The sequence below is a fragment of the Loxodonta africana genome, chromosome 3, assembly GCF_030014295.1.
Source record: "Loxodonta africana isolate mLoxAfr1 chromosome 3, mLoxAfr1.hap2, whole genome shotgun sequence".
Taxonomy (NCBI): Eukaryota; Metazoa; Chordata; class Mammalia; order Proboscidea; family Elephantidae; genus Loxodonta; species Loxodonta africana.
The window spans coordinates 19,662,413-19,675,983 of record NC_087344.1 but is presented as its reverse complement, the minus strand read 5'-3'; the positions used below and the strand labels follow the sequence as shown (position 1 = coordinate 19,675,983).

Below are 13,571 nucleotides of genomic sequence, written 5' to 3'. Positions count from 1 at the left end.
AAACAGAAGGCCAGAATTATCAAGTGCCTGCTCTATATCACAGGCACACCACTAGAAAAATGACATGCATCATCTCATTTAATTCACTCATTGATCTCATTATGTTGGGAATATTTAGCACTCTCATTTGAGAAGGTGGTATCTGCAGTTAAGAGAGATTAAGTAATTTTCTCATAGTCACATAGGTAGTAAGTTGGTAGAGACAAAATTCTATTCCAGGCAGTATGATTCAAACCCTCATTTTAGAAATCACAGCTTTATACTGTAGCTTTGGAGAATTATGTATCTAAAATAATTATCATAAAAAGAACAAATTAATATTAATAATAATAATGCCCAAGACAAGCCCAAGCCCATTGCCATTGATAATAAAACTATTATTAATTAGAAGTCGTGGTACCACAGTGGTTAACCACCCTAGTTTTAACCAAAAGGTAAGCGGTTTGAATCTACCAGCAACTCCACAGGAAAAAGATGTGGCAGTCTTCTTCCTTAAGGATAACAGCCCTGGAAACATGGTGGGGCAGTTCTACTTTGTCCTATAGAGTTGTTTTTGTTAGAATCAACTCAACGACAATGGGTTTGGATTTTTTTTGGGGGGGGGATTATTGTTAAAACAGATCCTCCTGTTCACAAAGGCATTTCTAAACCTTGCAAAGAAGGTAATAGCAATAACCAGATTTTTTAAAAAAAGAAAAAAAATAAGGCACAGAAAGTTAACTGTTACATCAATAGGATGTGACAGGTCACATTTAAGACATGGATTTTCAGCTCAGATGACCTTTAATCACTAACATAGAATTACCAGAATGCAGGAGGCATGGAGATTATAAGGGAAAAGATCATACTTGGGAGTTCACATTACGTGTTTCCAAATAGCTTGGAAATTGGTTTATGAGTATAGATTCAAATAGGATAATTAGAACCAGTGAATAGAAGCTAAAAAGAGAAATTTCTGCTGAATCAGAGTGTCTGAATAATTATATATGTTTAAAATAAAAAGGGCTACCTGTAAATGAGAGCCACAGTCAATGGAAGGACTCAATAACAAAATGCAGGTGGCATTGTAAAGGTGATGACTAGCTGAGATGCCATTTGGCAGTTCATTGAATGTTGCTCTTACCTTCCCCAGCCTACACACTAAATACATGGAAGCAGAAAACCAAACAAAATTTTCAGAATTCCTCCTGCTGGGCATCTCAGAGGATCCTGAACTTCAGCCCCTCTTCTTTGCACTCTTCCTGTCCATGTACCTGGTCGCTGTGCTTGGGAACGTGCTCATCATACTGGCCATTACCTCTGACCCTCACCTCCACACCCCTATGTACTTCTTCCTCTCCAACCTGTCCTTTGTTGACATCTGTTTCGTTACTACCACGGTCCCAAAGATGCTGGTGAACATCCAGACACAGAACAAAGACATTTCGTACATAGGATGCCTCATTCAGGTGTATTTCTTCATGATTTTTGCTGGACTGGACAATTTCCTCCTGACCATGATGGCCTATGACCGATTTGTGGCCATCTGTCACCCCCTGCATTATATAGTCATCATGAACCCCCGGTTCTGTGTCTTGCTGGTTTTGATGTCTTGGGTCATCATTTTTTGGGTCTCCCTGCTTCATATTGTCTTGATCACACAGCTGAACTTCTGTATAGACACTGAAATACCACATTTCTTCTGTGAACTGACTCAGATTATCCAAGTGGCCTGTTCTGATACGCACACCAATTATGTCTTCTTGTATGTGTTGACTGCCCTGCTGGGTGTGTTTCCCCTCTCAGGGATCCTCTTCTCTTACTCTCAGATTGTCTCCTCCTTAATGAGAATGTCGTCTGCTGGGGCCAAGTATAAGGCATTTTCTACTTGTGGATCTCACCTCTCTGTGGTCTTTTTGTTCTATGGGACAGGTCTTGGGGTTTTCCTCAGTTCTGCTGTGACCCATTCTTCCCAAAGAAGCTCTATTGCCTCAGTGATGTACACTATGGTCACGCCCATGCTGAACCCCTTCATATACAGCCTAAGGAATAAGGATGTGAAGGGAGCCCTGAGAAGGCTTCTCTGTAGAGCAGCTTCTTGTCCATAATGATGGCCACTGGCCTCAGGGCTAAATGGGCTTCATGGTCCCCAAAAGCCAAATATCATGAATTTAAATATCCTGATTCCTTTTTCTTCCTCAAAAGACCTGCACCATTTCTTCCAATCCCAAAACAGTTATAATTGGCCTTCTACTTGTTATTGTACCATTTTGACTTAGTAATTTTTTTGACTCTTCTTTCCTATGTGCTGTCCATAAAGCTCTTTCTTTGGTCAGCTTTCTTAGAGCCATTCCTGGAAAATCCAACCTTGGATTGACATCATTAATCTTGTTAAGTGCAGACATGATTTTCCCAAAAGTTAATCTCTCAACCATTGATGCATTTCACCTTCATTTGGTTATGTGTGTGTTTTTCCTTGAACAAAATAAAATTAAAATCATATAACAGTCATCACAAACTGCTTTCCCCATATGGACTGTCCTTACTGCTTTACACATATGATTTCATTTAACCATGGCAATATTTCTTTGAGATATATTCTCATTTATCCCGTTTTTCAGAGAAGAGTCTGAGATTGGGGTGGTTTCAAACTGGCAACCTAACTTTGCTATCCTACTTTGTATAGAAACAATGACGTGGTTTTCAAGTTCAAGGGTGGTAATCTAGATTTGACAGATGGTTTTTTCAGATGATTCATAGTATTATACTGCCTTGGATAATCTGAGATGTTGATTCATTCTTTGTGGTCCTTTCTTGGTTATTTTCTTCCTTCCTTTCCCCTTTCTTTCTTCCTTACTCTTTCTACTTCCTTATTTTATTTTACCTTTATGTCTCATCATTGCAGTTTTAAGATATACTCCCCAAGATAGTAAAACATGTAGTAATGAATACAGTGGAATAAGAGTTGTTCCCACAAGTGGTTTAATTTTCTGGGACTCTCTGGAGGTGTCATCAGGAAACGTCGTTACACACTTGTGGAATGCATTCAGATATTCATTTTTTGAGAAGCACATTGGTAGAACTGAGTCCGCCCAGTGATTGATGGCATAGTAGATGTTCCTCCCACATTCCCTGGGCTCCTCTCACCATCTCTGTTGTACACTAGTCTTACTGCTTAGGGACAGCACCAGCTGGAACCTACTTTGCCAAATTCATGGTGGCAAATGTGACCCGTAATTATTTATTTCCGGGGTAGCCTTCACTGAGAGGTGTGGGATTTACCTCTTTACTTGGGGGTAATTCTTAGATGTGGATTTTGCACATTTTCCAAAATCTCCCCACAGGTTGAAAATTCTGCTCACTCACTGTGGTAGCTGACTTAATGCACACTTTACTGGATGTATTTTCTTTCCTGTGTCACTTCTCCACTCTCCCATACATATTCCTTGCTCCTTCAAGTAAATTGCTTGCACTTGAATCCTTGTTCCATTGTCTGCTTCTGTGGGAAGCAAAACTAAGACAGTTGATAAAGACCAACAGGCATTAAGGGAGTCATGAAAGGAACTGGGTTCTTTGGGGCCAATACAAAACTAAAAAAAGAAGAAACAATTTACTGAAAAATCTTAATTGGTTAGCTTATTATCTACTTTGTACAAAGTGAGGAGGAGGGCAGAGAGGTATTAAAAAAAAGAAAGAAAAAGATTTCAATTCCGAGTAGTAAGCAAAATCATACTGATATGTACTAGAAACTGTCGTAAACAAAAGTAAATATTTTCAACTCATCTTGAATGATTCTATCGAAAACTTTCTGAATGTAGCTTGGACAACTTTATTGAGGTACCATGAAATAGTCCCATTGTTATAATCCAGTGATTTTAGCAAATTTATTTAGTTGTACATTCGTCACCCACATCCAGTTTCAGAGAGTCAGGTATTACAGACAGAGTCCGTTTGGTCAGAGCGATCTTAGATTATTTGAATATATGGCATCTCTAATGACATTGGGGTTGGGCAGTGCTCCAGGTCCTATCAAAAATCTTTCATAAATATTTTATAAAGCAATATTTTGTATTGTTTTCCCAGTCTCCTCCAGTAGCGACCTCCTTTCCATAACTGTATAGGAAACAAGTAGATAAGGAGAGTGCCCTCCCTCTCTGTGTTTTTTTATGTTGAATAATTTATTAAAACACCCCCAGGAGTTCCAGATTTATCCTGTATGACTTGTTACCTTGAATATACTTATCATTGGGACTGCTTCCTAGTAGTATTTGGAAAAAATAGTGTATTTGTAAAAATTTAATGAGCGTAGGGAGAATATCTGTCCTCTTTGTTTTATTTTCAGTGTCTTTCAATCTTAGACATCCAGGAGATTTACTGGTACATTCATTTTTTTTTTTCTTTTCTATTGTGATTTAAGTGAAAGTTTACAATTCAAGTCAGTTTCTTATACAAAAACATATACACACATTGTTCTGTGACCCTGGTTGTTCTCCCTATAATGTGACAGCACACTTCTCCTCTCCACCCTGTATTTCCCAGGTCCATTCAACCAGCTTCTGTCCCCCTTCACCTTCTCATCTGGCCTCCAGACAGGAGCTGCCAATTTAGTCTTATGTATCTACTTGAGCTAAGAAGCACACTCCTCACTGGTATCGTTTTATGTCTTATATTCCAGTAATCTTTGTCTGAAGAGCTGGCTTTGGGAGTGGTTTTAGATTCAGGCTAACAGAGAGTCTGGGGGCCATGACCTCTGGGGTCCCTCTAGTCTCAATCAGATCATTAAGTCTGGCCTTTTTACTAGAATTTGAGTTCTCCACCCCACTTTTCTCCTGCTCCATTAGTGACTCTCTGTTGTGTTCCCTGTCAGGGCAGTCACTGGTTGTAGCCAGGCACCATCTCATTCTTCTGGTCTCTGGCTGATAGACTTTCTGGTTTATGTATCCCTTTCTGTCTCTTGGGCTCATAGTTTCCTTGTGTCTTTGGTGTTCATTCACCTTTGCTCCAGGTGGGGGAGGGGGACCAATTGATGCATCTTAGATGGCTGCTTGTTAGATTTTAAGACCCCAGGTGCCACTCACCAAAGTGGGATGCAGAACCTTTTCTTAATAAACTTTTTATGCCGGTTTAACTAGGTGTCCCCTGAAACCATGATCCCCAGACCCCTGCCCTTGCTACTCTGTCCCTCTAAGTGTTTCGTTGTATTATGGAAACTTCTTAGCTTTAGGTTTACTCCAGTCATGCTGACTTCCCCTGTATTGTGTATTGTCCTTCCCTTCACCTAAAGTAATTCTTGTCTACCATCTAGTTGGTGAATACCAGTCTTCCTCCTTCACCACCCTCATAGCCATCAAAGTGATATATTCATTTTATAGAAGAATGTTTATTGAGAATCTACTATGTGTTAGGTGCTGGGGACAAAGTTGTGAAGAAAAAATAGATCCTGTCCTTATATAGCTTACATTCCATTGGGGAAGAAAAAAGACAAACAAGTGAAAAAATAAAAAGTTTAGAATTACAGAAAGTGCCATAAAAAAAAAGAAGAAGCACCAAATAACAGAGAAAGATTGTGAGATTTATTTTAAATAACATTTTCAATAACGTAGTGAAATAATAGAAAACGGCTGGGATGTTTCAGATAATATTTTTAATATTATTGTTTAACAGTCTAGAGCAGGGTTTCTCAACTTAAGCACTATTGATATCTTGGGCTGGATAATTCGTTACTGTGGAGAACTATCCTATACATTGTAGGATGTTTAGCACCATCCCTGGTCTCTAATCACTACATGCCAGAACTCTACTCTTCATTTGTGACAATCAGAAGTGTGTCAAGGCATTACCAATTGTTCCCTAGTGGGTAAAATAGCCCATGTTGGGAACCACTGGTCTAAAAGGTGCAGGACTTGATGGCCTTAATATTCCAGGAGACAGGGAAAATAGGAGACATAACATTTAAGGGAGGATAAAATATTGCGAAGAAAGGGAATTCCAGAACACTTAATTGTGCTAATGAAAAACCTTTACATAGATCAAGAGGCTGTTGTTTGGACAGAACAAGGGGATACTACTGGTTGAAAGTCAGGAAAGGTGTGCGTCAGGGTTGTATTCTTTCACCATACCTATTTAATGTGTATGCTGAACTGCTGAACAAATAATACCAGAAGAAGAACGGGGCATCAGGATTGGAGGAAGACTCATTAGCAACCTGTGTTATGCAGATGACACAACCTTGCTTACTGAAAGTGAAGAGGACTTGAAGCACTTACTGACAAAGATGAAAGACCACAACCTTCAGTATGGCTTGCACCTCAACATACAGAAAACTAAAATCTTCACAACTGGACCAATGAGCAACATCATGATAAATGGAGAAAAGATTGAAGTTGTCAAGGATTTCATTTTACTTGGATCCGCAATCAACAGCCATGGAAGCAGCAGGCAAGAAATCAAAAGACTCATTGCATTGGGTAAATCTGCTGCAAAGACCTCTTCAAAGTGTTGAAGAGCAAAGATGTCACCCTGAAGACTAAGGTGCTCCTGACCCAAGCCATGGTATTTTCAATCACATCATATGCATGCGAAAGTTGGACAATGAATAAGGAAGACTGAAGAAGAGTTGACGCTTTTGAATTGTGGTGTTGACAAAGAATATTGAATATACCATGGACTGCCAAGAGAACAAACAAATCTGTCTTGGAAGAAATGCAGCGAGGATGCTCCTTAGAGGCAAGGATGGCGAGACTGAGTCTTACATATTTGGACATGTTGTCAGGAGGGGTCAGTCCGTGGAGAAGGATATCATGCTTGGCAGAGTACAGGGTCAGCGGAAAAGAGGAAGACCCTCAATGAGGTGGATTGACACAGTGGCTGCAACGATGCACTCAAGCATAACAACGATTGTAAGTATGGCTCAGTACTGGGCAGTGTTTCATTCTGCTGTGAATAGGGCTGGTAATGAGTCGGAACCGACTCGATGGCACCTAACAACAGCAACAAAAACAAAACATCAGCTTATTATTAGAAATGGTTGAGTTATTGGAGACTACAGAATTCCTCACTGGTGCTATTATTTCAGATGTCAAATATAATGGTTTGGCATTCATCAGTCTGCACTTGTGGCAATGTAGTCAATTAATAGCCCAGAGAGAGGGAGAAATTACTGTTTAGTCTAGAGTTAGAAAGAGATGACTCTTGGCTGAATCCTACCCATGATTCTTCAGTTCTCAGTTATAGTGTCCCCACCAGACATATGCTCTCATTGGACACTGTAGCCATCCATCACAATATCAGCCACCATTGTACACAATTATTTTATTGATGAATGTCTCTTGAAAATATCTACCTGACCTTTGGATTCAACCCATTCCTGATCCAACTGCCCCACAGAGTTTCCAAGGAGTGCCTGGCAGGTTCAAATTGCCGACCCTTTGGTTAGCACCTGTTGCACTTAACCACTATGCCACCAGGGTTTTCTGACGTATTAGTATTTTACACTATCACTTATCCCTTCTTTAACCTGTATGTTCCAATGTCTGCATGCAAGTTTATAATTTGCAATGTATTTAAACATATTCCCATGTCTTTCAATGTAAATAAGACTCACTCATCACCCCCATTCCTCTTTGAATATTGCTCCAAACTTTTAAATATTTGTTCTGCACTTGTTTTTTTTCTTTTCCACACTGTTTACTCTCTCCTCAACCAACCTGATCTGGAGTCTTTCTACCTCCATCTCGGTCACGCTCCCGGAGGTCTGCAGTGACCTTCTATCCTCAACAAATTCTAAGGGATGCTTTTAGAATTCACACTGCTTGATTTTTCATTAGCAAAGTTACTAATGACTGCATTCTTTTTCTTGAAGTAGGGACCTTATTCTGCTTCCATGATCTGCCAAAGATTGCTTAACCAAAATACATTCCATTTTTTGTCACAATGGGATTTTGAGAGTCACAGCTATTGATAGCATTAACACATCCCTTGTAGCATTAACACATCCCTTAGGGAAAGTAGAACCACCCCATAGAGTTTCCAAGGAGCACCTGGTGGATTCGAACTGCTGAGCTTTTGGTTAGCAGCTGTAGCTCTTAACCACTACTACACCAGGTTTTCCTACCTAACAACAGAGCACCAAAATATAAGAAGGAAACATGGAACTGAAGGGAAAATGGACAATTCTTTAATAATAGTTGGTGACTTCAATATACAACTTTCAAAAATGATTAGAACATCTAGACAAAAAAGCCAGTAAGGAAATAAAGAACTTGAATATTATTATAAAGCAACTAGACCTAAAAGATAATTATAGAAAATGCCATCCTTGCCCTTGACTTTTGGCAAAAATTAAGGGGATAATTAATGTTATAGGATAAATATCTACTAGCTTACAGACTCAACATCAAAGTGGGAAATCTGGCTTAGGAAAATGAACCAAGTCAAATGAACATGTACAATAAGGACTCATCCCAGGCAGTCTCATATGACTGTGATGCCTCCACAGTTAGTTTACTTCTGGCTGTACCATAGGGTTGCCCCAGTATACTAGTTCATCAGTATTATGGTGGAAGATAACAAAATGATATAAAAGGGAACAAAAGAATAAAAGAAACTCTTACAATTCAACAACCATATCCAAATAACGTAATAAAAACTGGGCAAATGATGTGAATAGACACTTCTTTAAAAGAGATATACAAAGGGCGAAGAAGCACATGAAAAATGCTCAACATAATTAGTCATTAAAGAAATTCATATCAAACCACATTGAGATACCACTTCACTTCCATGAGGACTATTTTAATAATAAAAGAAATAATAAAAGAGAAAATAACAGTATTGGTGAAAAGGTGGAGATAAATCTGGTGGGAATGTAAAGCGGAAGAATTTTCCCTTTATGAATTAAGACCTCTAAACCTGAAGAGGCCAGAGTGGAGGAAATCTGAAGCACAAACTCCTCAAGTGTGTCACTGGGAGTGATTTTATGTTGGGTCATTTGTACTTTTACCCCTTGGTTTCTAGATCCAAGTATTCTACACGTTGGGAATACAGAATATTATCATTGTCATGGTTTTACAGTATATGCTAAATAAAACCCATGGAGCAAGAGAGCTGTGTGTCCTCTGGCTGAATTTTACTGTCAAAGTGGGGTGCCTCCATGCACTTATCGCTTGAGCTACAGAGCTTTAGAATACTTGCCCCAGCATGGTAGATTCAGGCAGTGAGGCTTGAGGGGCCAAGAGGCCAAGAAACCTGGAAGCAGAATCTGAACAGACCTCCTATCACCAAGAAAGCAGAGCTGGGAGCGGTGTGCATCCTTTGGACCAGGGTTCCCTGCACTGAGATGCTCCTAGACCGGGGAAGATTGATGAGAAGGACCTTCCTCCAGAGCTGACAGGGAGGGAAAGCCATCCCCTGGAGCTGGTGCCCTGAATTCAGACTTCTAGCCCAGTAGAACATGAGAGAATAAATTTCTGCTTGTTAAAGCCATCCACTTGTGGTATTTCTGTATTAGCAGTAACCGAAAACTAAGATAACATCTTTCTGGTATTCTCTGTTTTCAGCCAAGATCTGTCTGATACCAGCAATGATATCCCTCGTAACACACCCTCTTCGGAATCCAGCTTGAATTTCTGGCAGTTTCCTGTCAGTGTACTGCTGCAACCACTTTGGAATGATCTTGAGCAAAATTTTACTTGTTTGTGACATTAATGATATTGTTTGAAAATTTCTGCGTTCTGTTGGATTATCTTTCTTTGGAATGACCACAAATATGGATCTCTTTCAGCCAAATCTGCTGCCATCAAGTTGATTCCGACTCATAGTGACACTATAGGTCAGAGTAGAACTGCACCATAGCGTTTCAAAGGAGTGCCTGGTGGATTCGAACTGCCGACCTCTTGGTTAGTAGCTGTAGTGCTTTACCACTACAGCATAGGTTTTTGCATATTTGATTATATACTTATTTTGTCTTCTCCAGTCACCCTTTGAAATCTTCTGTTCAACTTTTTTACTTCATCATTTCTTCCTTTCACGTTAGCTACTATATGTTCAAAAGTAAGTTTCAGATTCTCTTCTGATATCCATTTTGGGCTTTGTTTCCTGTCTTTTTAGTGATGTTTTACTTTCTTTATGTATGATGTCTTTGATGTCATTCCACAACTCATCTGGTCTTTGGTCATTAGTGTTCAACGCATCAAATCTATTCTTGAGATGGTGTCTAAACTCAGGTGGTATATGGGATATACTCAAAGTCGTACTTTGGCTCTCATGGACTTGTTCTTGTTTTCTTTAGCCTCGCCTTGACCTTGCATGTGAGTTATTGATGGTCTGTACCACAGTCGGCCCCTGGTCTTGTTCTGACTGATAATATTGAGCTTTTCCATCATTTCTTTCCACTGATATAGTCAATTTGATTCTTGTGTATTCTGCTTGGCAAGGTCCACCTCTATAGTCATAAATTACATTTGGGGAAAAAAGGCATTGGCAACGAAGATGTAGTTGGTCTTGCAAAATTCTGCCACATGATCTCTGGTATCATTTCTATCTCCAAGGCCATATTTTCCAACTACCAATCCTTCTTTGTTTCTAACTTTCACATTACAGTCACCAGTAATTATAAGTGCACCTTGGTTACATGTTTGATCAATTTCAGAGTACAGGAGTTGGTAAAAGTCTTTAATTTCAATTTGTCATTTCCAGCATAGTAGACCATATGATCGCCTTATTCAAAATTGCCAATACCAGTCCATTTCAGCTCACTAATGCCTAGGACATTGATGTTTATGCCTTTCATTTCACTTTTGACTATTTCCAATATTCCTGGATTCATAATTTGTACATTTCATGTTCTTATTATTAATGGATATTTGCAGTTGTTTCTTCTGATTTTGAGTCATGCCACATCAGCAAATGAAGGTCCCGAAAGCTTGACTCCATCCACATCACTAAGGTCGACTAGAGCTCAGGCTGCTAACCAAAAGATGGACAGTTTGAATTCACCAGCTACTCCTTGGAAATCCTATGGGGGCAGTTCTCCTCTGTGCTATAACATTACTATGCATTGGAATCCACTCAGTGGCAGGGTTTTTTTTTTTTTTTTTTTCCCTTGTCTGTCTACTTTGAGGAGGCAGCTCTTCCCTAGTCATATTTTGAGTACCTTCCAACCTGAGGGGCTCATCTTCTGGCAGTATATCAGACTATTCAGAAGCTTTTCACTACCTAATTTTTTCAGAAGTAGACCACCAGGTCATTCCTCTTGCTCTGTTAGTCTGGAAGCTCAGCTGAAACCTGCCGACCATGGGTGACCCTGCTGGTGTTTGTAATACCAGTGGCTTAGCCTCCAACATCACAGCAATGTGCAATCCACCACAATACGACAAACTGACAGACATGAGGCAGGGTGGGGAGAAAGATAAACAGTATATGTTTTTGACAGTATAGTGGGTTCCTTCATCAGGGGGACTTGGTATCCCCTTGTGGGTCTATAAACTGGCTCAAGTCTTGGAATTGATTGAGGGGCCATGACTCTCTTATATGGCAGTTTGAGTTAGACTGCTGTTCACTTTACCTAGAATTCCTCTGCTTGTACAGTTCAAGTAAGTATTTAGTAGATTTTGTATCTCTTTCACTCCTAGACATACCATGACTAAGTATCCAACACCATAAGTTCATATGAGTCAGACTGTTCTGATTACTGCTTTGACTCCACTGTCATTTTGGTAACCATGCCCACCTTGTCTTTTTCAGTTGAGTGCATCCATTTGGCTCCTACCACCATGGGGTTCAACCAGCCCCATTGTAATTAGGTGTCTTCACTCAGGGTAATTCCCACTGTCAAATATGACTTACATAAAATAACAATCATAGCAATCTTCAAGGATGTTGAGGCTTCCTTCACAAATCCCTTACCATTGCAGTAAAAAGTGTGTCCTCTATCCACTTCATGTGTGAGTCTGTAAGTCTAACCTGATAAATCCACTCTAACATACCAATTTCCCTAAGCCTTTGGATACCTTCGTCTACAGTATATCAAGGCAGGCCTGGTACTTCAACTTGACTCAGTGTAGGACACTGCCTAATCCATGCTTCAGTGAACCAACCAAAGAAACTGTTAGATCCTTCCCCAACCTCTTGAGCTGAAACACTGAATGAAGAATCTGTGCTTAGTGGGCCCATATCAATTAATTCAAACTAATCTAACTTTATGTTCCTTGTACCATTATCCCACACCCTTAATAGGCATTCGAACACATATATTTCCCAGGTTTCTGTTTGTACATATTAGAAAAATTAACTTGTTCTTTTGGAGTGGAGTGTACCTCCTTCTGGGACACACTTTGTACTTCCCCTTTTGGGGATCACTGAGACTTAAGTCTAGTTACAGGTTTAGAAGCAAAAATGGGTGGTCAGTATTGGTCCTGGTAACATTCAGCAATGTCTGGCAGGGGAACCATCCCAGGAGATTCACCAGACGATGATTCAGATGCCAAACCAGTAAATATCTCAGACAAACGCTCTTCAGACACAGCTGCATTAATATCTTCAGGTGAGGGTGGAGGAGATAATGGTTTCACTGAGGAAGTTGGCTTAGCAGACAAGCAGGGAATAATGCATTCAGATGGAAGTAACAGGGCTGGTTCTCTTGACAGGAGTGATTCAATGGAATTCAGAGGCTCAATGTCTCCAGATCCCTGATTATTTGTCCACATGTGCCTATCCCAAATTTCAGGGTCCCATTTCTTCTCAATCAGTGCCCTCACTTTAACTTCAGACACCATTTGAGGTTGGGAAATCAGTTGGCTTTGTAATTCAGCCATTCTTACAATAAGACTTGATTTGGCTTTCAGCAATATCAGCTCTGTTACTTCAAGAAATAAAGATTCCCTTCAGGACACAAGAGGCAAATTTCAGGTCTTTTATGTGGCACTTGAGCTGTGACTCTGAAACCCTGAGCTCATGTCTTTCTTTAACCACTTTTTCTGGAGAAACTAGGACCAACCAACCAGCTTGGTCACAATTGTGACAAAATTGTAAAAAAGTATCAAACATGCCACCACACAGAACCTTGCTTCTCCCGACTACTTCTTTCATTGGTAGTGATATTTTGCATATTAATATGGCCACCTCATTCCATAGATTAGCAGCACCCTCTTTAAGACTGGAGGCAGAGTCATCAGCACCTTTAAGACTAGTCAGACTTGAAAACCAATTTAGAAAACTCATCCTTACAATTTTATTTCTCTAGAATCACTCGCAGTACCAAATGTCTTAGGCTGGGTTTTCTAGAGAAGCAAACACAGTGAAGCATAAGTATGTATATATATGTGTGTGTGTATGTATATATATATATATACACAGACACATGCACATATACATACATATATACATATGTGTGTATATATACATATATATTTTGTTGTTGTTGCTAGGTGCCGTCCAGTCAGTTCTGAATCATAAATATCAAATGTACAACAGAATGAAATATTGCCTGGTCTTATGCCATCCTCACAATCTTTGTTATGCTTGAGCCTATTGCTGCAGCCACTGTGTCAATCCATCTCATCGAGGGTCTTCCTCTTTTTTCCTGACCCTCTGCT

At 39.8% G+C, this 13,571-nt stretch overlaps 1 protein-coding gene across 1 annotated transcript; it reads left to right on the top strand.

Annotated features, from left to right (window-relative positions):
• The first annotated feature begins 448 nt into the window (after window positions 1–448).
• On the top strand, window positions 449–2,236 carry LOC100677253 (olfactory receptor 7D4-like). Its single transcript, XM_003423473.3, has one exon. The coding sequence runs from the start codon at window positions 1,089–1,091 to the stop codon at window positions 2,085–2,087; it is 999 nt and encodes a 332-aa protein (XP_003423521.2). The 5' UTR covers window positions 449–1,088; the 3' UTR covers window positions 2,088–2,236.
• The last annotated feature ends 11,335 nt before the right edge of the window (window positions 2,237–13,571 follow it).

Bases quoted from the DNA above. Each gene is read 5' to 3' on its own strand.
- LOC100677253 (XM_003423473.3), top strand. From the start codon at position 1,089: ATGCCATTTGGCAGTTCATTGAATGTTGCTCTTACCTTCCCCAGCCTA.